The sequence below is a fragment of the Lampetra fluviatilis genome, chromosome 66 (assembly GCF_964198595.1).
Source record: "Lampetra fluviatilis chromosome 66, kcLamFluv1.1, whole genome shotgun sequence".
NCBI lineage: Eukaryota > Metazoa > Chordata > Hyperoartia > Petromyzontiformes > Petromyzontidae > Lampetra > Lampetra fluviatilis.
Genome location: NC_136340.1, coordinates 5,209,793 through 5,235,637, shown reverse-complemented (window position 1 = coordinate 5,235,637; position 25,845 = coordinate 5,209,793). Strand labels below are relative to the sequence as shown.

At 53.6% G+C, this 25,845-nt stretch overlaps 1 protein-coding gene across 1 annotated transcript in view; it reads left to right on the top strand.

Moving 5' to 3' along the window:
• Positions 1-631: 631 nt before the first annotated feature.
• Positions 632-25,845, top strand: part of LOC144952184 (angiotensin-converting enzyme 2-like) — a gene marked incomplete at its 5' end in the record, with an annotated part of 33,590 nt that continues 8,376 nt past the window's right edge. Inside the window, 5 exons of the mRNA XM_078882587.1 lie at positions 632-709; positions 4,976-5,069; positions 8,439-8,582; positions 9,155-9,279; positions 9,700-9,805. Coding sequence (XP_078738713.1) covers positions 632-709; positions 4,976-5,069; positions 8,439-8,582; positions 9,155-9,279; positions 9,700-9,805 — 547 coding nt within the window. The remainder of the gene's footprint in view (positions 710-4,975; positions 5,070-8,438; positions 8,583-9,154; positions 9,280-9,699; positions 9,806-25,845) is intronic.

Here is a 25,845-nt window from a genome sequence, read left to right as displayed (position 1 = left end):
CATAGCTATCGAGTTCTCTAGGGAGAAATCCGTGGAAGCCCCTCACTGATGCGTGTGAATTCTGCTTCTTAGCTGTCAAATTAAATTATATTTGGCAGCTAAGAAGCAGAAGAAATCTGCGTAAGCGCCTCACCGATGTGCGTGAATTTTGCGTCTTAGCCGCCGAATTCTATGCGAAGAAATCCGCGGAAGCCCCTCACTGATGTGTGTGAATGCTGCGTCTAAGCCGCCGAATTCTATGCGAAGAAATCCGCGGAAGCCCCTCACTGATGCGTGTGAATGCTGCTTCTTAGCTGTCGAGTTCTATGGGAAAAAATCCGCGGAAGCCCCCTTCACCGATGTGTGTGTGTATGTTGCGTTTTCGCTGTCAAATTATATTGGAAGAAATCTGCGTAAGCGCCTCACCAGTGTGTGTGTGTAAATGTTGCGTCTTAGCCGCCGAGTTCTATGAGAAGAAATCCGTGGAAGCCCCTCACTAACGTGTATTAGTTCTATGAAAAGAAATCTGCGTAAGCGCCCCACCGACCTACCAGTTGTGCGTGTTTCTCAGAATGTGAAGGCCGCCGAATGGTCCGAGTTCTACGGGAAGAAATCCGCGGAAGCTCGCCAGTTCGACCTGTCTAAGATCAGCAACCGCACCCTGAAGCAGCAGCTGGAGATCCTGCGGGAGGAGGGGAGTGGAGCCCTTTCGCCTGACAAGTACGCACAGGTACGCAGGCAGCAGCATCAGCAGCAGTAGCATCAGCAGCAGCATCATCATCACCATCAGCAGCAGCATCATCAGCAGCAGCAGCAGCAGCATCATCACCATCAGCAGCAGCATCATCAGCAGCATCATCAGCAGCATCATCATCAGCAGCAGCAGCAGCATCATCACCATCAGCAGCAGCAGCATCATCATCATCATCAGCAGCAGCAGCATCATCAGCAGCATCAGCAGCATCAACATCAGCAGCAGCATCATCAGAAGTAGCAACGTCGTCACCGGCATCAGTAGCAGCAAAATCATCTTCAGAATAACCAGTGGTATCAGCAGCAGCATCAACAGCAGCAGCATAATCAGTGAATTCGATCAATGGTTATTTCGCGTTAACAGTAACTCAGCACTGCTAATGTATCTACTTGGTTCTTTCGGTAAAGTCACGTAGAAGGGAAATAATAAAATAATGAAAATCAAACATAATAAAATTCAAAAAGTCTCACGACGTTTCGGCCACAACACAAGCAGCCGTCCTCAGGTGAAGAAACAGAGCTGTCGGAAAGACAGCGTCCCAATGAACCTACTAATATAATCCATAAGAGATGTTTCTTCGATTCGATCGCGTAAAATATAAATGCACGTCATCTGGTCCAACCCATGTGAGACTAGGCTCTAAGGAAAGCTGTCTCGGGTGTGGACCAATCAATTTCAAGGACAGTGCACATAATCAGAGTTATGTTTTTTGTTTGCATTATGACTGCAGGTATTGTGGTCTATGTAAACATGACTCCTTGTAAAAAAGGTGTCAGTTTTGTTGCCAGATAAAAGAGTAAAAAAATAATTATCATATTTTTACTGGCAAATGAGGTTCCAATGGTAGAAATGCTGTGTTTAGTTAAACCCGCCCCCATCCGACGACACAGCCAATGGGTGTAAAGGGGGGTTTGTCACGTGATCTTTGGGGCGGTACCAAATAAAACAAAATGGCCGAGGCAATAAAATGTTGATTTGAAGTTTTCGTGGCTACAGGGATCCATACTCTTTGGTTCTTTCGGTAAAGTGACGTGGGTAGAAAATGAAATATACTAAATCACGACGTTTCGATCGCAACACAAGCGATCGTCATCAGGTGGGAAAACCACAGCAAGAAAAAATTTACTCGTAAAAACAAAGTTTTTCACTATAAATCCTTTATATGCGTGGCGGCTAGAGTCCTCTCGTCCTCTGGCATGAGATGGCTGCCACCTATGGGTCAGATGATTGCCTGCCACCATTAAGCAATTGGTAATTACATATAATTTTTTTTTCCTAAAAAGTGTAAAATTTAGGAAATTTTTTTTCACGAAAATGTATTGTCACGCACAACGAGTCTGTGTGCAAAATGTCAGCTCGATTGGATCACGGGAAGTGGGTGAAAAAACGACCGAAAGTTTTGCACGGTCGTAAGTGCGCAAGCAAGCATGCAAGTGAACTTAATATAAAATATTTTAAAAACCACAGAGGTTCCAACTTCCTGTCGATTCCAAACGTGTTGTACGGCGTGTACACTAGACATGGGGAATGGCTTTCAAAGTCGTATTATTTCCTGTAGATGTAGGTGCCACTGGATCTTCATGTTATGCAGATGTAGATGCCACTGGTTCTGCAGATGTAGATGCCACTAGTTATTCACGTTCTGCAGATGTAGATGCCACTGGTTCTTCACGTTCTGCAGATGTAGATGCCACTGGTTCTTCACGTTTTGTAGATGTAGATGCCACTGGTTCTTCACGTTCTGCAGATGTAGATGCCACTGGTTCTTCACGTTCTGCAGATGGAGATGCCACTGGTTCTTCACGTTCTGTAGATGTAGATGCCACTGGTTCTTCACGTTCTATAAATGTAGATGCCACTGGTTCTTCACGTTCTGTAGATGTAGATGCCACTGGTTCTACAGATGTAGATGCCACTGGTTCTTCACGTTCTGCAGATGTAGATGCCACTGGTTCTTCACGTTCTGTAAATGTAGATGCCACTGGTTCTTCACGTTCTGTAAATGTAGATGCCACTGGTTCTTCACGTTCTGTAGATGCCACTGGCTCTTCATGTTCTGCAGATGTAGATGCCACTGGTTCTTCACGTTCTGCAGATGTAGATGCCACTGGTTCTTCATGTCCTGCAGATGTAGATGCCACTGGTTCTTCACGTTTTGCAGATGTAGATGCCACTGGTTCTTCACGTTCTGCAGATATAGATGCCACTGGTTCTTCACGTTCTGCAGATGTAGATGCCACTGGTTCTTCATGTCCTGTAGATGTAGATGCCACTGGTTCTTAATGTTCTGTAGATGTAGATGCCACTGGTTCTTCACGTTCTGCAGATGTAGATGCCACTGGTTCTTCACGTTCTGTAGATGTAGATGCCATTGGGTCTTCACGTTCTGCAGATGTAGATGCCACCGGTTCTTCACGTTCTGTAGATGTAGATGCCACTGGTTCTTCACGTTCTGCAGATGTAGATGCTGTCGAATTAATTGATGGTGACTGATTGTGTGGTGTTACGTTGTGTTGTTGCTGCTGTTACTCCTGCTGCTGCTGCTACTACTGATGCTGTTACTACTGCTGCTACTGCTGCTACTACTACTGCTGTTGTTACTGCTGCTACTGCTGCTGCTACTACTGCTGCTACTACTGCTGCTGCTGCTGTTACTGCTGCTACTACTGCTGCTGCTGCTACTACTGCTGCTACTACTGCTGCTGTTACTACTACTGCTGCTGCTGTTACTGCTGCTGCTGTTACTGCTACTACTACTGCTGCTACTACTGCTGCTACTACTGCTGCTACTGCTGCTGCTACTACTACTGCTGCTGTTACTGCTGCTACTACTGCTGCTGCTGCTGTTACTGCTGCTACTACTACTGCTGTTACTGCTGCTACTGCTGCTGCTGCTACTACTACTGTTGCTACTGTTGCTACTGCTGCTACTGCTGCTACTGCCGCTGCTGTTACTACTACTACACTGCTACTACTACACTGCTACTACTGCTGCGGCTACTACTACTGCTGCTACTACTGCTGCTGCTACTACTGTTGCTGTTACTACTATTACTGCTGCTGTTACTACTATTGCTGCTACTACTACACCACTACTGCTGCTACTGCTGCTGCTACTACTACACTGCTGCTACTGTTACTACTACTACACTGCTACTGCTGCTGTTACTACTATTACTGCTACTACACTGCTGCTGTTACTACTGCTGCTGTTACTACTGCTGCTACTACTGCTGATACTACTACTACTGCTGCTACTACTGCTGCTGTTACTACTATTACTGCTACTACTACACTACTACTACACTGCTACTACTACTACTGCTGCTGCTGCTACTGCTACTACTACACTACTACTACACTACTACTACACTGCTGCTACTACTACTGCTGCTGCTACTGCTACTACTACACTACTACTGCTACTACTACACTACGACTACACTGCTACTACTACACTGCTGCTACTGCTGCTACTGTTACTACTACACTACTACTGCTGCTGCTGCTGCTACTACACTGCTGCTACTACACTGCTGCTACTGCTGCTACTACACTACTACTGCTACTACTACTACACTACTACTAAACTGCTGCTACTACTACTACTGCTGCTACTACTGTTGCTGTTACTACTACTGCTGCTGTTACTACTATTACTGCTGCTACTACTACACTGCTGCTACTACTACTACACTGCTGCTACTACTACTGCTGTTGTTACTGCTGCTACTGCTGCTACTACTACTGCTGCTGCTACTGCTACACTGCTACTGCTGCTGCTACTACACTACTACTGCTACTACTACTACACTACTACTACACTGCTGCTACTACTGCTGCTACTACTACTACTGCTGCTGCTGCTACTACTACTGCTGCTACTGCTACACTGCTACTACTACACTGCTGCTACTACTGCTGCTGCTGCTACTGCTACTACTGCTGCTGCTACTACTGCTGCTGTTACTACTATTACTGCTACTACTACACTACTACTACACTGCTGCTGCTACTGCTGCTACTGCTGCTACTGCTACTGCTGCTACTGCTACTACACTGCTACTATTACTGCTACGACTACACTGCTACTACTACACTACTGCTGCTGCTGCTACTGCTACTACTACACTACTACTGCTGCTACTACACTGCTGCTACTACACTGCTGCTACTACACTGCTGCTACTACACTGCTACTACTACTGCTGCTACTACTGCTGCTGCTGCTGTGTCATGCAGCTGAACGCAGTCATGGGCAACATGAGCAACATCTACAGCACGAGCAGGATCTGCCGTCCAGACGACCCGAGCAAATGTCTGAGGCTGGACCCGGGTAAATGCCGGTGCCTGTAACACCGTGGGTCTCTGTGGGTCTCTGTGAGTGTCTGTGGGTCTCTGTGGGTCTCTGTGGGTCTCTGTGGGTGTCTGTGGGTGTCTGTGGGTCTCTGTGGGTCTCTGTGGGTCTCTGTGGGTGTCTGTGGGTCTCTGTGGGTCTCTGTGGGTCTCTGTGGGTGTCTGTGGGTCTCCATGAGTCTCTGTGGGTCTCTGTGGGTCTCCATGAGTCTCTGTGGGTCTCTGTGGGTCTCCATGAGTCTCTGTGGGTCTCTGTGGGTCTTTGTGGGTCTCCATGAGTCTCTGTGGGTCTCTGTGGGTCTCCATGAGTCTCTGTGGGTCTCCATGAGTCTCTGTGGGTCTCTGTGGGTCTATGTGGGTCTCCATGAGTCTCTGTGGGTCTCTGTGGGTCTCTGTGGGTCTCCATGAGTCTCTGTGGGTCTCTGTGGGTCTCTGTGGGTCTCCATGAGTCTCTGTGGGTCTCTGTGGGTCTCTGTGGGTCTCCATGAGTCTCTGTGGGTCTCTGTGGGTCTCTGTGTGTCTCTGTGGGTCTCTGGGTCTCTGTGGGTCTCTGTGGGTCTCTGGGTCTCCATGAGTATGGTGGGGGGGGGTCTCTGTGTGTCTCTGTGGGTCTCTGTGTGTCTCTGTGTGTCTCTGTGGGTCTCTGTGAGTCTCTGTGTGTCTCTGTGTGTCTCTGTGGGTCTCTGTGTGTCTCTGTGGGTCTCTGTGGGTCTCTGTGGGTCTCTGTTTGTATCTGTGGGTCTCGGGGGGGTCTCTGTGTGTCTCTGTGGGTCTCTGTGGGTCTCTGTGTGTCCCTGTGGGTCTCTGTAGGTCTCTGTGTCTCTGTGCGTCTCTGTGGGTCTCTGTGTGTCTCTGTGGGTCTCGATGAGTACGGTGGGGGGGGGGGGGGTCTCTGTGTGTCTCTGTGTGTCTCTGTGGGTCTCTGTGTGTCTCTGTGGGTCTCTGTGGGTCTCTGTTTGTATCTGTGGGTCTCGGGGGGGTCTCTGTGTGTCTCTGTGGGTCTCTGTGTGTCTCTGTGTGTCTCCATGAGTCTCTGTGGGTCTCTGTGAGTCTCTGTGTGTCTCTGTGTGTCTCTGTGGGTCTCTGTGTGTCTCTGTGGGTCTCTGTGTGTCTCTGTGGGTCTCTGTGGGTCTCTGTGGGTCTCTGTTTGTATCTGTGGGTCTCGGGGGGGTCTCTGTGTGTCTCTGTGGGTCTCTGTGGGTCTCTGTGTGTCTCTGTGTGTCTCTGTGGGTCTCTGTGGGTCTCTGTGGGTCTCCATGAGTCTCTGTGGGTCTCTGTGGGTCTCGATGAGTACGGGGGGGGGGGTCTCTGTGTGTCTCTGTGGGTCTCTATGGGTCTCTATGGGTCTCTGTGTGTCTCTGTGGGTCTCGGTGAGTACGGGGGGGGGGTCTCTGTGAGTCTCTGTGGGTCTCTATGGGTCTCTGTGAGTCTCTGTGGGTCTCGGTGAGTACGGGGGGGGGGTCTCTGTGAGTCTCTATGGGTCTCTATGGGTCTCTGTGTGTCTCTGTGGGTCTCGGTGAGTACGGGGGGGGGGTCTCTGTGTGTCTCTATGGGTCTCTATGGGTCTCTGTGAGTCTCTGTGGGTCTCTGTGGGTCTCGCGGGGGTCTCTGTGGGTCTCGGGGGGGTCTCTGTGAGTGTCTGTGGGTCTCTGTGAGTCTCTGTGAGTCTCTGTGGGTCTCTGTGGGTCTCTGTGTGTCTCTGTGGGTTTCTATGGGTCTCTATGGGTCTCTATGGGTCTCTGTGGGTCTCTGTGGGTATCTGTGTGTCTCTGTGAGTCTCTGTGTGTCTCTCCGTGTCTCTCCGTGTCTCTACGTGTCTCTGTGTCTCTCTGTGTCTCTGCGTGTCTCTCCGTGTCTCTCCGTGTCTCTGCGTGTCTCTGTGTGTCTCTGCGTGTCTCTGCGGGTCTCTGTGTGTCTCTGCGTGTCTCTGCGTGTCTCTGTGTCTCTCTCTGTGTCTCTCTGTGTCTCTCTGTGTCTCTGTGTCTCTCCGTGTCTTTCTCTGTGTGTCTCTCCGTGTCTCTCCGTGTCTCTGCGTGTCTCTCTGTGTGTCTCTGTGTCTCTCCGTGTCTCTGTGTCTCTCCGTGTCTCTCTGTGTCTCTGTGTCTCTCCGTGTCTTTCCGTGTCTCTGTGTGTCTCTGTGTGTCTCTGTGTGTCTCTCTGTGTCTCTCCGTGTCTCTCTCCGTGTCTCTGCGTGTCTCTCTCTCTGTGTCTCTCTGTGTCTCTCCGTGTCTCTGTGTCTCTCTGTGTCTCTCTGTCTCTGTGTGTCTCTGTGTGTCTCTCCGTGTCTCTCTGTGTCTCTGTGTGTCTCTCTGTGTCTCTCTCCGTGTCTCTCTGTGTGTCTCTATGGGTCTCTGTGTGTCTCTGTGTGTCTCTGTGTGTCTCTCCGTGTCTCTCTGCGTGTCTCTGTGTCTCTGCGTGTCTCTGTTTCTCTCCGTGTCTCTCCATGTCTCTGCGTGTCTCTCTGCGTGTCTCTCTGCGTGTCTTTGTGTGTCTCTGTGTCTCTCCGTGTCTCTCTCCGTGTCTCTGTGTCTCTCTGTGTCTCTGCGTGTCTCTGTGTTTCTCCGTGTCTCTCTCCGTGTCTCTCCGTGTCTCTCTCCGTGTCTCTCTGTGTCTCTGTGTCTCTCCGTGTCTCTCCGTGTCTCTCTCCGTGTCTCTCTGTGTGTCTCTGTGTGTCTATGTGTTTCTCTGTGTCTCTCCGTGTCTCTCCGTGTCTCTCTCCGTGTCTCTCTGTGTGTCTCTGTGTGTCTATGTGTGTCTCTGTGTCTCTCCGTGTCTCTCCGTGTCTCTGCGTGTCTCTGCGTGTCTCCGACCGCCTGTTGCCCTCTCCCGCCAGAGCTGGACGAGTTGATGGCGAGCAGCGTGTACTACTCTGTGTCTCTCCGTGTCTCTCTGTGTGTCTCTGTGTGTCTCTGTGTCTCTCCGTGTCTCTCTCCGTGTCTCTCCGTGTCTCTCTCCGTGTCTCTCTGTGTCTCTGTGTCTCTCTCCGTGTCTCTCTGTGTGTTTCTATGGGTCTATGTGTGTCTCTGTGTCTCTCCGTGTCTCTCCGTGTCTCTCTGTGTGTCTCTGTGTGTCTCTGTGTCTCTCCGTGTCTCTCCGTGTCTCTGTGTCTCTCCGTGTCTCTCCGTGTCTCTGCGTGTCTCCGACCGCCTGTTGCCCTCTCCCGCCAGAGCTGGACGAGTTGATGGCGAGCAGCGTGTACTACTCTGTGTCTCTCCGTGTCTCTCTGTGTCTCTGTGTGTCTCTTTGTGTCTCTCCGTGTCTCTCTGTGTCTCTCCGTGTCTCTCCGTGTCTCTCCGTGTCTCTGCGTGTCTCTGCGTGTCTCCGGCCGCCTCTTGCCCTCTCCCGCCAGAGCTGGACGAGTTGATGGCGAGCAGCGTGCACTACGACGAGCGGCTCTGGGCCTGGGAGGGGTGGCACCGAGAGGTCGGCCTACGCATGCGGCCGCTCTACGAGGAGTACGTGGCCCTCAAGAACGAGGTGGCCACCCTCAACGGTAGTGCACGCTGCTTCACACGGTGGCCAGGAGATGTTGACCACCTCGCGTGGTACGCAGGAGGTCGTGGGTTCGATCCCAACCCTGACGATGCCTGCTGCTGCTGTATATTTGGAGTTTGCGTGTCTCTTTCATCATCATCATTACGGTGGCTAGGAGATGTTGACTACCTCGCCTGGTCTACAGGAGGTCGTGGGTTCGATCCCGACCCTGACGATACCTGCTGCTGTGTATTTGGAGTCTGCGTCTCTCTCTCATCATCATCATCACGATGGCTAGGAGATGTTAACTCCCTCGCCTGGTACGCAGGAGGTCGTGGGTTCGATCCCGACCCTGACGACTGCTGTGTATTTGGAGTCTGCGTCTCTCTCCCCGTGGATTTGTCTCCGGGTTCTCCAGTTAGTGACACACACACTGACACATCACACTCGCCTCATGACACACACACACTCACTGTGTGCACGTGCGTGTGTCTGTGTATGTGTCTGTCTCCGTGTGTCTGTCTGTCTGTGTCTGTGTGTGTCTGTGTGTGTCTGCGTGTGTGTGTGTCTGTGTGTGTGTATGTGCCGTAGGCTACCTGGACTACGGGGACTACTGGAGGGGCAACTACGAGGTGACGGAGGAGTTTGGCGGTGCTGCGCGCTACGCGTACTCACGCGGGCAGCTCGTGCAGGAGGTGCAGGCGCTCTACAACACCGTGAGTGCGCACCGCCATCGTCGTCGTCATCCTCATCATCATCGTCATCATCCTCATCATCATCGTCACCGTCATCGTTGTCATCACCGCCATCCTCATCATCATCGTCATCATCGTCACCGTCATCGTTGTCATCACCGCCATCCTCATCATCATCGTCATCATCGTCACCGTCATCGTTGTCATCACCGCCATCGTCATCATCATCGTCATCATCATCGTCATCATCATCATCGTCATCATCATCGTCATCATCATCATCGTCATCATCATCATCACCGTCTTCGTCACTGAGAGAGACAAAGGCGGCCGGGCGTTGTGCTGGCCACCCACCCTCTCGTGTGCCACAGCGCCGGTAGCACTGGCCCCAACAGTCTGTTGAGGCTACACGGGGGACCTTTGCCTTGTGTGTGTGTGCAGGTGGAGCCTCTGTACAAGGAGCTGCACGCTTACGTGAGGCGCAAGCTGAGGGATCAGTACGGGAGCAAAGTCAGCCTCACTGGGGGCCTGCCTGCTCACCTGCTGGGTAAGAGTCTGTGGATCTCTGTGGGTCTCTGTGTGGTGGGTCTGTGGGTCTCTGTGTGGTGAGTCTCTGTGTGGTGAGTCTGTGGGTCTCTCTGTGGGGTGGGTCTGTGGGTCTCTGTGTGGTGAGTCTCTGTGTGGTGAGTCTGTGGGTCTCTCTGTGGGGTGGGTCTGTGGGTCTCTGTGTGGTGAGTCTCTGTGTGGTGAGTCTGTGGGTCTCTCTGTGGGGTGGGTCTGTGGGTCTCTGTGTGGTGAGTCTCTGTGTGGTGAGTCTGTGGGTCTCTCTGTGGGGTGGGTCTGTGGGTCTCTGTGTGGTGAGTCTGTGGGTGTCTGTGTGGTGAGTCTATGGGTCTCTGTGTGGTGAGTCTGTGGGTATCTGTGTGGTGGGTCTGTGGGTCTCTGTGTGGTGAGTCTGTGGGTCTCTGTGTGATGAGTCTGTGGGTTTCTGTGTGGTGAGTCTGTGGGTCTCTGTGTGGTGAGTCTGTGGGTCTCTGTGTGATGAGTCTGTGGGTCTCTGTGTGATGAGTCTGTGGGTCTCTGTGTGATGAGTCTGTGGGTCTCTGTGTGATGAGTCTGTGGGTCTCTGTGTGGTGAGTCTGTGGGTCTCTGTGTGGTGAGTCTGTGGGTCTCTGTGGGTCTCTGTGTGGTGAGTCTGTGGGTATCTGTGTGGTGAGTCTGTGGGTCTCTGTGTGGTGAGTCTGTAGGTCTCTGTGGGTCTCTGTGTGATGAGTCTGTGGGTCTCTGTGGGTCTCTGTGTGATGAGTCTGTGGGTCTCTGTGTGGTGAGTCTGTGGGTCTCTGTGTGGTGAGTCTGTGGGTCTCTGTGTGGTGAGTCTGTGGGTCTCTGTGTGGTGAGTCTGTGGGTCTCTGTGTAGTGAGTCTGTGGGTCTCTGTGTGGTGAGTCTGTGGGTCTCTGTGGGTCTCTGTGTGATGAGTCTGTGGGTCTCTGTGTGGTGAGTCTGTGGGTCTCTGTGTGATGAGTCTGTGGGTCTCTGTGTGATGAGTCTGTGGGTCCCTGTGTGGTGAGTCTGTGGGTCTCTGTGTGGTGAGTCTGTGGGTCTCTGTGGGTCTCTGTGTGTTGAGTCTGTGGGTATCTGTGTGGTGAGTCTGTGGGTCTCTGTGTGGTGAGTCTGTGGGTCTCTGTGTGGTGAGTCTGTGGGTCTCTGTGTGGTGAGTCTGTAGGTCTCTGTGGGTCTCTGTGTGATGAGTCTGTGGGTCTCTGTGGGTCTCTGTGTGATAAGTCTGTGGGTCTCTGTGTGGTGAGTCTGTGGGTCTCTGTGTGGTGAGTCTGTGGGTCTCTGTGTGGTGAGTCTGTGGGTCTCTGTGTGGTGAGTCTGTGGATCTCTGTGTAGTGAGTCTGTGGGTCTCTGTGTGGTGAGTCTGTGGGTCTCTGTGGGTCTCTGTGTGGTGAGTCTGTGGGTCTCTGTGTGGTGAGTCTGTGGGTCTCTGTGTGATGAGTCTGTGGGTCTCTGTGGGTCTCTGTGTGATGAGTCTGTGGGTCTCTGTGGGTCTCTGTGTGGTGAGTCTGTGGGTCTCAGTGTGGTGAGTCTGTGGGTCTCTGTGTGGTGAGTCTGTGGGTCTCTGTGTGGTGAGTCTGTGGGTCTCTGTGTGGTGAGTCTGTGGGTCTCTGTGTGGTGAGTCTGTGGGTCTCTGTGAGTCTCTGTGTGGTGAGTCTGTGGGTCTCTGTGTGGTGAGTCTGTGGGTCTCTGTGTGGTGAATCTGTGGGTTTCTGTGTGGTGAGTCTGTGGGTCTCTGTGTGGTGAGTCTGTGGGTCTCTGTGTGGTGAGTCTGTGGGTCTCTGTGGGTCTCTGTGTGGTGAGTCTGTGGGTCTCTGTGTGGTGAGTCTGTGGGTCTCTGTGTGGTGAGTCTGTGGGTCTCTGTGAGTCTCTGTGCGATGAGTCTGTGGGTATCTGTGTGGTGAGTCTGTGGGTCTTTCTGTGGGTCTCTGTGTGGTGAGTCTGTGGGTTTCTGTGTGTCTCTGTGTGGTGAGTCTGTGGGTCTCTCTGTGGGGTGGGTCTGTGGGTCTCTGTGTGGTGAGTCTCTGTGTGGTGAGTCTGTGGGTCTCTCTGTGGGGTGGGTCTGTGGGTCTGTGGGTCTCTGTGTGGTGAGTCTCTGTGTGGTGAGTCTGTGGGTCTCTCTGTGGGGTGGGTCTGTGGGTCTCTGTGTGGTGAGTCTCTGTGTGGTGAGTCTGTGGGTCTCTCTGTGGGGTGGGTCTGTGGGTCTCTGTGTGGTGAGTCTCTGTGTGGTGAGTCTGTGGGTCTCTCTGTGGGGTGGGTCTGTGGGTCTGTGGGTCTCTGTGTGGTGAGTCTCTGTGTGGTGAGTCTGTGGGTCTCTCTGTGGGGTGGGTCTGTGGGTCTCTGTGTGGTGAGTCTCTGTGTGGTGAGTCTGTGGGTCTCTCTGTGGGGTGGGTCTGTGGGTCTCTGTGTGGTGAGTCTCTGTGTGGTGAGTCTGTGGGTCTCTCTGTGGGGTGGGTCTGTGGGTCTCTGTGTGGTGAGTCTGTGGGTGTCTGTGTGGTGAGTCTATGGGTCTCTGTGTGGTGAGTCTGTGGGTATCTGTGTGGTGGGTCTGTGGGTCTCTGTGTGGTGAGTCTGTGGGTCTCTGTGTGATGAGTCTGTGGGTTTCTGTGTGGTGAGTCTGTGGGTCTCTGTGTGGTGAGTCTGTGGGTCTCTGTGTGATGAGTCTGTGGGTCTCTGTGTGGTGAGTCTGTGGGTCTCTGTGTGATGAGTCTGTGGGTCTCTGTGTGATGAGTCTGTGGGTCCCTGTGTGGTGAGTCTGTGGGTCTCTGTGTGGTGAGTCTGTGGGTCTCTGTGTGATGAGTCTGTGGGTCTCTGTGTGGTGAGTCTGTGGGTCTCTGTGTGGTGAGTCTGTGGGTCTCTGTGGGTCTCTGTGTGGTGAGTCTGTGGGTATCTGTGTGGTGAGTCTGTGGGTCTCTGTGTGATGAGTCTGTGGGTCTCTGTGTGGTGAGTCTGTGGGTCTCTGTGTGGTGAGTCTGTAGGTCTCTGTGGGTCTCTGTGTGATGAGTCTGTGGGTCTCTGTGTGATGAGTCTGTGGGTCTCTGTGTGGTGAGTCTGTGGGTCTCTGTGTGGTGAGTCTGTGGGTCTCTGTGTGGTGAGTCTGTGGGTCTCTGTGTGGTGAGTCTGTGGGTCTCTGTGTAGTGAGTCTGTGGGTCTCTGTGTGGTGAGTCTGTGGGTCTCTGTGGGTCTCTGTGTGATGAGTCTGTGGGTCTCTGTGTGGTGAGTCTGTGGGTCTCTGTGTGATGAGTCTGTGGGTCTCTGTGTGATGAGTCTGTGGGTCCCTGTGTGGTGAGTCTGTGGGTCTCTGTGTGGTGAGTCTGTGGGTCTCTGTGGGTCTCTGTGTGTTGAGTCTGTGGGTATCTGTGTGGTGAGTCTGTGGGTCTCTGTGTGGTGAGTCTGTGGGTCTCTGTGTGGTGAGTCTGTGGGTCTCTGTGTGGTGAGTCTGTAGGTCTCTGTGGGTCTCTGTGTGATGAGTCTGTGGGTCTCTGTGGGTCTCTGTGTGATAAGTCTGTGGGTCTCTGTGTGGTGAGTCTGTGGGTCTCTGTGTGGTGAGTCTGTGGGTCTCTGTGTGGTGAGTCTGTGGGTCTCTGTGTGGTGAGTCTGTGGATCTCTGTGTAGTGAGTCTGTGGGTCTCTGTGTGGTGAGTCTGTGGGTCTCTGTGGGTCTCTGTGTGGTGAGTCTGTGGGTCTCTGTGTGGTGAGTCTGTGGGTCTCTGTGTGATGAGTCTGTGGGTCTCTGTGGGTCTCTGTGTGATGAGTCTGTGGGTCTCTGTGGGTCTCTGTGTGGTGAGTCTGTGGGTCTCAGTGTGGTGAGTCTGTGGGTCTCTGTGTGGTGAGTCTGTGGGTCTCTGTGTGGTGAGTCTGTGGGTCTCTGTGTGGTGAGTCTGTGGGTCTCTGTGTGGTGAGTCTGTGGGTCTCTGTGGGTCTCTGTGTGGTGAGTCTGTGGGTATCTGTGTGGTGAGTCTGTGGGTCTCTGTGTGGTGAGTCTGTAGGTCTCTGTGGGTCTCTGTGTGATGAGTCTGTGGGTCTCTGTGGGTCTCTGTGTGATGAGTCTGTGGGTCTCTGTGTGGTGAGTCTGTGGGTCTCTGTGTGGTGAGTCTGTGGGTCTCTGTGTGGTGAGTCTGTGGGTCTCTGTGTGGTGAGTCTGTGGGTCTCTGTGTAGTGAGTCTGTGGGTCTCTGTGTGGTGAGTCTGTGGGTCTCTGTGGGTCTCTGTGTGATGAGTCTGTGGGTCTCTGTGTGGTGAGTCTGTGGGTCTCTGTGTGATGAGTCTGTGGGTCTCTGTGTGATGAGTCTGTGGGTCCCTGTGTGGTGAGTCTGTGGGTCTCTGTGTGGTGAGTCTGTGGGTCTCTGTGGGTCTCTGTGTGTTGAGTCTGTGGGTATCTGTGTGGTGAGTCTGTGGGTCTCTGTGTGGTGAGTCTGTGGGTCTCTGTGTGGTGAGTCTGTGGGTCTCTGTGTGGTGAGTCTGTAGGTCTCTGTGGGTCTCTGTGTGATGAGTCTGTGGGTCTCTGTGGGTCTCTGTGTGATAAGTCTGTGGGTCTCTGTGTGGTGAGTCTGTGGGTCTCTGTGTGGTGAGTCTGTGGGTCTCTGTGTGGTGAGTCTGTGGGTCTCTGTGTGGTGAGTCTGTGGATCTCTGTGTAGTGAGTCTGTGGGTCTCTGTGTGGTGAGTCTGTGGGTCTCTGTGGGTCTCTGTGTGGTGAGTCTGTGGGTCTCTGTGTGGTGAGTCTGTGGGTCTCTGTGTGATGAGTCTGTGGGTCTCTGTGGGTCTCTGTGTGATGAGTCTGTGGGTCTCTGTGGGTCTCTGTGTGGTGAGTCTGTGGGTCTCAGTGTGGTGAGTCTGTGGGTCTCTGTGTGGTGAGTCTGTGGGTCTCTGTGTGGTGAGTCTGTGGGTCTCTGTGTGGTGAGTCTGTGGGTCTCTGTGTGGTGAGTCTGTGGGTCTCTGTGAGTCTCTGTGTGGTGAGTCTGTGGGTCTCTGTGTGGTGAGTCTGTGGGTCTCTGTGTGGTGAATCTGTGGGTTTCTGTGTGGTGAGTCTGTGGGTCTCTGTGTGGTGAGTCTGTGGGTCTCTGTGTGGTGAGTCTGTGGGTCTCTGTGGGTCTCTGTGTGGTGAGTCTGTGGGTCTCTGTGTGGTGAGTCTGTGGGTCTCTGTGTGGTGAGTCTGTGGGTCTCTGTGAGTCTCTGTGCGATGAGTCTGTGGGTATCTGTGTGGTGAGTCTGTGGGTCTTTCTGTGGGTCTCTGTGTGGTGAGTCTGTGGGTTTCTGTGTGTCTCTGTGTGGTGAGTCTGTGGGTCTCTCTGTGGGGTGGGTCTGTGGGTCTCTGTGTGGTGAGTCTCTGTGTGGTGAGTCTGTGGGTCTCTCTGTGGGGTGGGTCTGTGGGTCTGTGGGTCTCTGTGTGGTGAGTCTCTGTGTGGTGAGTCTGTGGGTCTCTCTGTGGGGTGGGTCTGTGGGTCTCTGTGTGGTGAGTCTCTGTGTGGTGAGTCTGTGGGTCTCTCTGTGGGGTGGGTCTGTGGGTCTCTGTGTGGTGAGTCTCTGTGTGGTGAGTCTGTGGGTCTCTCTGTGGGGTGGGTCTGTGGGTCTGTGGGTCTCTGTGTGGTGAGTCTCTGTGTGGTGAGTCTGTGGGTCTCTCTGTGGGGTGGGTCTGTGGGTCTCTGTGTGGTGAGTCTCTGTGTGGTGAGTCTGTGGGGTGGGTCTGTGGGTCTCTGTGTGGTGAGTCTCTGTGTGGTGAGTCTGTGGGTCTCTCTGTGGGGTGGGTCTGTGGGTCTCTGTGTGGTGAGTCTGTGGGTGTCTGTGTGGTGAGTCTATGGGTCTCTGTGTGGTGAGTCTGTGGGTATCTGTGTGGTGGGTCTGTGGGTCTCTGTGTGGTGAGTCTGTGGGTCTCTGTGTGATGAGTCTGTGGGTTTCTGTGTGGTGAGTCTGTGGGTCTCTGTGTGGTGAGTCTGTGGGTCTCTGTGTGATGAGTCTGTGGGTCTCTGTGTGGTGAGTCTGTGGGTCTCTGTGTGATGAGTCTGTGGGTCTCTGTGTGATGAGTCTGTGGGTCCCTGTGTGGTGAGTCTGTGGGTCTCTGTGTGGTGAGTCTGTGGGTCTCTGTGTGATGAGTCTGTGGGTCTCTGTGTGGTGAGTCTGTGGGTCTCTGTGTGGTGAGTCTGTGGGTCTCTGTGGGTCTCTGTGTGGTGAGTCTGTGGGTATCTGTGTGGTGAGTCTGTGGGTCTCTGTGTGATGAGTCTGTGGGTCTCTGTGTGGTGAGTCTGTGGGTCTCTGTGTGGTGAGTCTGTAGGTCTCTGTGGGTCTCTGTGTGATGAGTCTGTGGGTCTCTGTGTGATGAGTCTGTGGGTCTCTGTGTGGTGAGTCTGTGGGTCTCTGTGTGGTGAGTCTGTGGGTCTCTGTGTGGTGAGTCTGTGGGTCTCTGTGTGGTGAGTCTGTGGGTCTCTGTGTAGTGAGTCTGTGGGTCTCTGTGTGGTGAGTCTGTGGGTCTCTGTGGGTCTCTGTGTGATGAGTCTGTGGGTCTCTGTGTGGTGAGTCTGTGGGTCTCTGTGTGATGAGTCTGTGGGTCTCTGTGTGATGAGTCTGTGGGTCCCTGTGTGGTGAGTCTGTGGGTCTCTGTGTGGTGAGTCTGTGGGTCTCTGTGGGTCTCTGTGTGGTGAGTCTGTGGGTCTCTGTGTGGTGAGTCTGTGGGTCTCTGTGTGGTGAGTCTGTGGGTCTCTGTGTGGTGAGTCTGTAGGTCTCTGTGGGTCTCTGTGTGATGAGTCTGTGGGTCTCTGTGGGTCTCTGTGTGATAAGTCTGTGGGTCTCTGTGTGGTGAGTCTGTGGGTCTCTGTGTGGTGAGTCTGTGGGTCTCTGTGTAGTGAGTCTGTGGGTCTCTGTGTGGTGAGTCTGTGGGTCTCTGTGGGTCTCTGTGTGGTGAGTCTGTGGGTCTCTGTGTGGTGAGTCTGTGGGTCTCTGTGTGATGAGTCTGTGGGTCTCTGTGGGTCTCTGTGTGATGAGTCTGTGGGTCTCTGTGGGTCTCTGTGTGGTGAGTCTGTGGGTCTCAGTGTGGTGAGTCTGTGGGTCTCTGTGTGGTGAGTCTGTGGGTCTCTGTGTGGTGAGTCTGTGGGTCTCTGTGTGGTGAGTCTGTGGGTCTCTGTGGGTCTCTGTGTGGTGAGTCTGTGGGTCTCTGTGTGGTGAGTCTGTGGGTCTCTGTGTGGTGAATCTGTGGGTTTCTGTGTGGTGAGTCTGTGGGTCTCTGTGTGGTGAGTCTGTGGGTCTCTGTGTGGTGAGTCTGTGGGTCTCTGTGGGTCTCTGTGTGGTGAGTCTGTGGGTCTCTGTGTGGTGAGTCTGTGGGTCTCTATGGGTCTCTGTGTGGTGAGTCTGTGGGTCTCTGTGTGGTGAGTCTGTGGGTCTCTGTGAGTCTCTGTGCGATGAGTCTGTGGGTATCTGTGTGGTGAGTCTGTGGGTCTTTCTGTGGGTCTCTGTGTGGTGAGTCTGTGGGTTTCTGTGTGTCTCTGTGTGGTGAGTCTGTGGGTATCTGTGTGGTGAGTCTGTGGGTCTCTGTGTGGTGAGTCTGTAGGTTTCTGTGGGTCTCTGTGTGATGAGTCTGTGGGTCTCTGTGGGTCTCTGTGTGATGAGTCTGTGGGTCTCTGTGTGGTGAGTCTGTGGGTCTCTGTGTGGTGAGTCTGTGGGTCTCTGTGTGGTGAGTCTGTGGGTCTCTGTGTGGTGAGTCTGTGGGTCTCTGTGGGTCTCTGTGTGGTGAGTCTGTGGGTCTCTGTGTGTTGAGTCTGTGGGTCTCTGTGTGATGAGTCTGTGGGTCTCTGTGGGTCTCTGTGTGATGAGTCTGTGGGTCTCTGTGGGTCTCTGTGTGGTGAGTCTGTGGGTCTCTGTGTGGTGAGTCTGTGGGTCTCTGTGTGGTGAGTCTGTGGGTCTCTGTGTGGTGAGTCTGTGGGTCTCTGTGTGGTGAGTCTGTGGGTCTCTGTGTGGTGAGTCTGTGGGTCTCTGTGTAGTGAGTCTGTGGGTCTCTGTGTGGTGAATCTGTGGGTCTCTGTGTGTTGAGTCTGTGGGTCTCTGTGTGGTGAGTCTGTGGGTCTCTGTGTGGTGAGTCTATGGGTCTCTGTGGGTCTCTGTGTGGTGAGTCTGTGGGTCTCTGTGTGGTGAGTCTGTGGGTCTCTGTGTAGTGAGTCTGTGGGTCTCTATGGGTCTCTGTGTGGTGAGTCTGTGGGTCTCTGTGTGGTGAGTCTGTGGGTCTCTGTGAGTCTCTGTGCGATGAGTCTGTGGGTATCTGTGTGGTGAGTCTGTGGGTCTCTGTGGGTCTCTGTGTGGTGAGTCTGTGGGTCTCTGTGTGTCTCTGTGTGGTGAGTCTGTGCGTCTCTGTGTGGTGAGTCTGTGGGTCTCTGTGTGATGAGTCTGTTGGTCTCTGTGGGTCTCTGTGTGATGAGTCTGTTGGTCTCCGTGGGTCTCTGTGTGATGAGTTTGTGGGTCTCTGTGGTTCTCTGTGTGGTGAGTCTGTTGGTCTCTGTGGGTCTCTGTGTGATGAGTCTGTGGGTCTCTGTGTGATGAGTCTGTGGGTTTCTGTGTGTCTCTGTGTGATGCGTCTGTGGGTCTCTGTGGGTCTCTGTGCGATGAGTCTGTGGGTCTCTGTGTGGTGAGTCTGTGGGTCTCTGTGGGTTTCTGTGTGATGAGTCTGTGGGTCTCTGTGGGTCTCTGTGTGGTGAGTCTGTGGGTCTCTGTGGGTCTCTGTGGGTCTCTGTGCGATGAGTCTGTGGGTCTCTGTGTGTCTCTGTGTGGTGAGTCTGTGGGTCTCTGTGTGGTGAGTCTGTGGGTCTCTGTGTGGTGAGTCTGTGGGTTTCTGTGGGTCTCTGTGTGATCAGTCTGTTGGTCTCTGTGGGTCTCTGTGTGATGAGTTTGTGGGTCTCTGTGGGTCTCTGTGTGGTGAGTCTGTTGGTCTCTGTGGGTCTCTGTGTGGTGAGTCTGTGGGTCTCTGTGAGTCTCTGTGCGATGAGTCTGTGGGTATCTGTGTGGTGAGTCTGTGGGTCTCTGTGGGTCTCTGTGTGGTGAGTCTGTGGGTCTCTGTGTGTCTCTGTGTGGTGAGTCTGTGGGTCTCTGTGTGATGAGTCTGTTGGTCTCTGTGGGTCTCTGTGTGATGAGTCTGTTGGTCTCTGTGGGTCTCTGTGTGATGAGTTTGTGGGTCTCTGTGGGTCTCTGTGTGGTGAGTCTGTTGGTCTCTGTGGGTCTCTGTGTGATGAGTCTGTGGGTCTCTGTGTGATGAGTCTGTGCGTTTCTGTGTGTCTCTGTGTGATGCGTCTGTGGGTCTCTGTGGGTCTCTGTGCGATGAGTTTGTGGGTCTCTGTGGGTCTCTGTGTGATGAGTCTGTGGGTCTCTGTGTGGTGAGTCTGTGGGTCTCTGTGGGTTTCTGTGTGATGAGTCTGTGGGTCTATGTGGGTCTCTGTGTGGTGAGTCTGTGGGTCTCTGTGGGTCTCTGTGTGGTGAGTCTGTGGGTCTCTGTGTGGTGAGTCTGTGGGTCTCTGTGTGGTGAGTCTGTGGGTCTCTATGGGTCTCTGTGTGGTGAGTCTGTGGGTCTCTGTGTGGTGAGTCTGTGGGTCTCTGTGTGGTGAGTCTGTGGGTCTCTGTGTGGTGAGTCTGTGGGTCTCTGTGGGTCTCTGTGTGGTGAGTCTGTGGGTCTCTGTGTGGTGAGTCTGTGGGTCTCTGTGTGGTGAATCTGTGGGTTTCTGTGTGGTGAGTCTGTGGGTCTCTGTGTGGTGAGTCTGTGGGTCTCTGTGTGGTGAGTCTGTGGGTCTCTGTGGGTCTCTGTGTGGTGAGTCTGTGGGTCTCTGTGTGGTGAGTCTGTGGGTCTCTGTGTGGTGAGTCTGTGGGTCTCTATGGGTCTCTGTGTGGTGAGTCTGTGGGTCTCTGTGTGGTGAGTCTGTGGGTCTCTGTGAGTCTCTGTGCGATGAGTCTGTGGGTATCTGTGTGGTGAGTCTGTGGGTCTTTCTGTGGGTCTCTGTGTGGTGAGTCTGTGGGTTTCTGTGTGTCTCTGTGTGGTGAGTCTGTGGGTATCTGTGTGGTGAGTCTGTGGGTCTCTGTGTGGTGAGTCTGTAGGTTTCTGTGGGTCTCTGTGTGATGAGTCTGTGGGTCTCTGTGGGTCTCTGTGTGATGAGTCTGTGGGTCTCTGTGTGGTGAGTCTGTGGGTCTCTGTGTGGTGAGTCTGTGGGTCTCTGTGTGGTGAGTCTGTGGGTCTCTGTGTGGTGAGTCTGTGGGTCTCTGTGGGTCTCTGTGTGGTGAGTCTGTGGGTCTCTGTGTGTTGAGTCTGTGGGTCTCTGTGTGATGAGTCTGTGGGTCTCTGTGGGTCTCTGTGTGATGAGTCTGTGGGTCTCTGTGGGTCTCTGTGTGGTGAGTCTGTGGGTCTCTGTGTGGTGAGTCTGTGGGTCTCTGTGTGGTGAGTCTGTGGGTCTCTGTGTGGTGAGTCTGTGGGTCTCTGTGTGGTGAGTCTGTGGGTCTCTGTGTGGTGAGTCTGTGGGTCTCTGTGTAGTGAGTCTGTGGGTCTCTGTGTGGTGAATCTGTGGGTCTCTGTGTGGTGAGTCTGTGGGTCTCTGTGTGGTGAGTCTGTGGGTCTCTGTGTGGTGAGTCTATGGGTCTCTGTGGGTCTCTGTGTGGTGAGTCTGTGGGTCTCTGTGTGGTGAGTCTGTGGGTCTCTGTGTAGTGAGTCTGTGGGTCTCTATGGGTCTCTGTGTGGTGAGTCTGTGGGTCTCTGTGTGGTGAGTCTGTGGGTCTCTGTGAGTCTCTGTGCGATGAGTCTGTGGGTATCTGTGTGGTGAGTCTGTGGGTCTCTGTGGGTCTCTGTGTGGTGAGTCTGTGGGTCTCTGTGTGTCTCTGTGTGGTGAGTCTGTGCGTCTCTGTGTGGTGAGTCTGTGGGTCTCTGTGTGATGAGTCTGTTGGTCTCTGTGGGTCTCTGTGTGATGAGTCTGTTGGTCTCCGTGGGTCTCTGTGTGATGAGTTTGTGGGTCTCTGTGGTTCTCTGTGTGGTGAGTCTGTTGGTCTCTGTGGGTTTCTGTGTGATGAGTCTGTGGGTCTCTGTGTGATGAGTCTGTTGGTCTCTGTGGGTCTCTGTGTGATGAGTTTGTGGGTCTCTGTGGGTCTCTGTGTGGTGAGTCTGTTGGTCTCTGTGGGTCTCTGTGTGGTGAGTCTGTGGGTCTCTGTGAGTCTCTGTGCGATGAGTCTGTGGGTATCTGTGTGGTGAGTCTGTGGGTCTCTGTGGGTCTCTGTGTGGTGAGTCTGTGGGTCTCTGTGTGTCTCTGTGTGGTGAGTCTGTGGGTCTCTGTGTGATGAGTCTGTTGGTCTCTGTGGGTCTCTGTGTGATGAGTCTGTTGGTCTCTGTGGGTCTCTGTGTGATGAGTTTGTGGGTCTCTGTGGGTCTCTGTGTGGTGAGTCTGTGGGTCTCTGTGTGGTGAGTCTGTGGGTTTCTGTGGGTCTCTGTGTGATCAGTCTGTTGGTCTCTGTGGGTCTCTGTGTGATGAGTTTGTGGGTCTCTGTGGGTCTCTGTGTGGTGAGTCTGTTGGTCTCTGTGGGTCTCTGTGTGGTGAGTCTGTGGGTCTCTGTGAGTCTCTGTGCGATGAGTCTGTGGGTATCTGTGTGGTGAGTCTGTGGGTCTCTGTGGGTCTCTGTGTGGTGAGTCTGTGGGTCTCTGTGTGTCTCTGTGTGGTGAGTCTGTGGGTCTCTGTGTGATGAGTCTGTTGGTCTCTGTGGGTCTCTGTGTGATGAGTCTGTTGGTCTCTGTGGGTCTCTGTGTGATGAGTTTGTGGGTCTCTGTGGGTCTCTGTGTGGTGAGTCTGTTGGTCTCTGTGGGTCTCTGTGTGATGAGTCTGTGGGTCTCTGTGTGATGAGTCTGTGCGTTTCTGTGTGTCTCTGTGTGATGCGTCTGTGGGTCTCTGTGGGTCTCTGTGCGATGAGTTTGTGGGTCTCTGTGGGTCTCTGTGTGATGAGTCTGTGGGTCTCTGTGTGGTGAGTCTGTGGGTCTCTGTGGGTTTCTGTGTGATGAGTCTGTGGGTCTATGTGGGTCTCTGTGTGGTGAGTCTGTGGGTCTCTGTGGGTCTCTGTGTGGTGAGTCTGTGGGTCTCTGTGTGGTGAGTCTGTGGGTCTCTGTGTGGTGAGTCTGTGGGTCTCTATGGGTCTCTGTGTGGTGAGTCTGTGGGTCTCTGTGTGGTGAGTCTGTGGGTCTCTGTGTGGTGAGTCTGTGGGTCTCTGTGTGGTGAGTCTGTGGGTCTCTGTGTGGTGAGTCTGTGGGTCTCTGTGTGGTGAGTCTGTGGGTCTCTGTGTGGTGAATCTGTGGGTTTCTGTGTGGTGAGTCTGTGGGTCTCTGTGTGGTGAGTCTGTGGGTCTCTGTGTGGTGAGTCTGTGGGTCTCTGTGGGTCTCTGTGTGGTGAGTCTGTGGGTCTCTGTGTGGTGAGTCTGTGGGTCTCTGTGTGGTGAGTCTGTGGGTCTCTATGGGTCTCTGTGTGGTGAGTCTGTGGGTCTCTGTGTGGTGAGTCTGTGGGTCTCTGTGAGTCTCTGTGCGATGAGTCTGTGGGTATCTGTGTGGTGAGTCTGTGGGTCTTTCTGTGGGTCTCTGTGTGGTGAGTCTGTGGGTTTCTGTGTGTCTCTGTGTGGTGAGTCTGTGGGTATCTGTGTGGTGAGTCTGTGGGTCTCTGTGTGGTGAGTCTGTAGGTTTCTGTGGGTCTCTGTGTGATGAGTCTGTGGGTCTCTGTGGGTCTCTGTGTGATGAGTCTGTGGGTCTCTGTGTGGTGAGTCTGTGGGTCTCTGTGTGGTGAGTCTGTGGGTCTCTGTGTGGTGAGTCTGTGGGTCTCTGTGTGGTGAGTCTGTGGGTCTCTGTGGGTCTCTGTGTGGTGAGTCTGTGGGTCTCTGTGTGTTGAGTCTGTGGGTCTCTGTGTGATGAGTCTGTGGGTCTCTGTGGGTCTCTGTGTGATGAGTCTGTGGGTCTCTGTGGGTCTCTGTGTGGTGAGTCTGTGGGTCTCTGTGTGGTGAGTCTGTGGGTCTCTGTGTGGTGAGTCTGTGGGTCTCTGTGTGGTGAGTCTGTGGGTCTCTGTGTGTCTCTGTGTGGTGAGTCTGTGGGTCTCTGTGTGATGAGTCTGTTGGTCTCTGTGGGTCTCTGTGTGATGAGTCTGTTGGTCTCTGTGGGTCTCTGTGTGATGAGTTTGTGGGTCTCTGTGGGTCTCTGTGTGGTGAGTCTGTTGGTCTCTGTGGGTCTCTGTGTGATGAGTCTGTGGGTCTCTGTGTGATGAGTCTGTGCGTTTCTGTGTGTCTCTGTGTGATGCGTCTGTGGGTCTCTGTGGGTCTCTGTGCGATGAGTTTGTGGGTCTCTGTGGGTCTCTGTGTGATGAGTCTGTGGGTCTCTGTGTGGTGAGTCTGTGGGTCTCTGTGGGTTTCTGTGTGATGAGTCTGTGGGTCTATGTGGGTCTCTGTGTGGTGAGTCTGTGGGTCTCTGTGGGTCTCTGTGTGGTGAGTCTGTGGGTCTCTGTGTGGTGAGTCTGTGGGTCTCTGTGTGGTGAGTCTGTGGGTCTCTATGGGTCTCTGTGTGGTGAGTCTGTGGGTCTCTGTGTGGTGAGTCTGTGGGTCTCTGTGTGGTGAGTCTGTGGGTCTCTGTGTGGTGAGTCTGTGGGTCTCTGTGTGGTGAGTCTGTGGGTCTCTGTGTGGTGAGTCTGTGGGTCTCTGTGTGGTGAATCTGTGGGTTTCTGTGTGGTGAGTCTGTGGGTCTCTGTGTGGTGAGTCTGTGGGTCTCTGTGTGGTGAGTCTGTGGGTCTCTGTGGGTCTCTGTGTGGTGAGTCTGTGGGTCTCTGTGTGGTGAGTCTGTGGGTCTCTGTGTGGTGAGTCTGTGGGTCTCTATGGGTCTCTGTGTGGTGAGTCTGTGGGTCTCTGTGTGGTGAGTCTGTGGGTCTCTGTGAGTCTCTGTGCGATGAGTCTGTGGGTATCTGTGTGGTGAGTCTGTGGGTCTTTCTGTGGGTCTCTGTGTGGTGAGTCTGTGGGTTTCTGTGTGTCTCTGTGTGGTGAGTCTGTGGGTATCTGTGTGGTGAGTCTGTGGGTCTCTGTGTGGTGAGTCTGTAGGTTTCTGTGGGTCTCTGTGTGATGAGTCTGTGGGTCTCTGTGGGTCTCTGTGTGATGAGTCTGTGGGTCTCTGTGTGGTGAGTCTGTGGGTCTCTGTGTGGTGAGTCTGTGGGTCTCTGTGTGGTGAGTCTGTGGGTCTCTGTGTGGTGAGTCTGTGGGTCTCTGTGGGTCTCTGTGTGGTGAGTCTGTGGGTCTCTGTGTGTTGAGTCTGTGGGTCTCTGTGTGATGAGTCTGTGGGTCTCTGTGGGTCTCTGTGTGATGAGTCTGTGGGTCTCTGTGGGTCTCTGTGTGGTGAGTCTGTGGGTCTCTGTGTGGTGAGTCTGTGGGTCTCTGTGTGGTGAGTCTGTGGGTCTCTGTGTGGTGAGTCTGTGGGTCTCTGTGTGGTGAGTCTGTGGGTCTCTGTGTGGTGAGTCTGTGGGTCTCTGTGTAGTGAGTCTGTGGGTCTCTGTGTGGTGAATCTGTGGGTCTCTGTGTGGTGAGTCTGTGGGTCTCTGTGTGGTGAGTCTGTGGGTCTCTGTGTGGTGAGTCTATGGGTCTCTGTGGGTCTCTGTGTGGTGAGTCTGTGGGTCTCTGTGTGGTGAGTCTGTGGGTCTCTGTGTAGTGAGTCTGTGGGTCTCTATGGGTCTCTGTGTGGTGAGTCTGTGGGTCTCTGTGTGGTGAGTCTGTGGGTCTCTGTGAGTCTCTGTGCGATGAGTCTGTGGGTATCTGTGTGGTGAGTCTGTGGGTCTCTGTCGGTCTCTGTGTGGTGAGTCTGTGGGTCTCTGTGTGTCTCTGTGTGGTGAGTCTGTGCGTCTCTGTGTGGTGAGTCTGTGGGTCTCTGTGTGATGAGTCTGTTGGTCTCTGTGGGTCTCTGTGTGATGAGTCTGTTGGTCTCCGTGGGTCTCTGTGTGATGAGTTTGTGGGTCTCTGTGGTTCTCTGTGTGGTGAGTCTGTTGGTCTCTGTGGGTCTCTGTGTGATGAGTCTGTGGGTCTCTGTGTGATGAGTCTGTGGGTTTCTGTGTGTCTCTGTGTGATGCGTCTGTGGGTCTCTGTGGGTCTCTGTGCGATGAGTCTGTGGGTCTCTGTGTGGTGAGTCTGTGGGTCTCTGTGGGTTTCTGTGTGATGAGTCTGTGGGTCTCTGTGGGTCTCTGTGTGGTGAGTCTGTGGGTCTCTGTGGGTCTCTGTGTGATGAGTCTGTGGGTCTCTGTGTGGTGAGTCTGTGGGTCTCTGTGTGATGAGTCTGTGGGTCTCTGTGTGATGAGTCTGTGGGTCCCTGTGTGGTGAGTCTGTGGGTCTCTGTGTGGTGAGTCTGTGGGTCTCTGTGGGTCTCTGTGTGTTGAGTCTGTGGGTATCTGTGTGGTGAGTCTGTGGGTCTCTGTGTGGTGAGTCTGTGGGTCTCTGTGTGGTGAGTCTGTGGGTCTCTGTGTGGTGAGTCTGTAGGTCTCTGTGGGTCTCTGTGTGATGAGTCTGTGGGTCTCTGTGGGTCTCTGTGTGATAAGTCTGTGGGTCTCTGTGTGGTGAGTCTGTGGGTCTCTGTGTGGTGAGTCTGTGGGTCTCTGTGTGGTGAGTCTGTGGGTCTCTGTGTGGTGAGTCTGTGGATCTCTGTGTAGTGAGTCTGTGGGTCTCTGTGTGGTGAGTCTGTGGGTCTCTGTGGGTCTCTGTGTGGTGAGTCTGTGGGTCTCTGTGTGGTGAGTCTGTGGGTCTCTGTGTGATGAGTCTGTGGGTCTCTGTGGGTCTCTGTGTGATGAGTCTGTGGGTCTCTGTGGGTCTCTGTGTGGTGAGTCTGTGGGTCTCAGTGTGGTGAGTCTGTGGGTCTCTGTGTGGTGAGTCTGTGGGTCTCTGTGTGGTGAGTCTGTGGGTCTCTGTGTGGTGAGTCTGTGGGTCTCTGTGTGGTGAGTCTGTGGGTCTCTGTGAGTCTCTGTGTGGTGAGTCTGTGGGTCTCTGTGTGGTGAGTCTGTGGGTCTCTGTGTGGTGAATCTGTGGGTTTCTGTGTGGT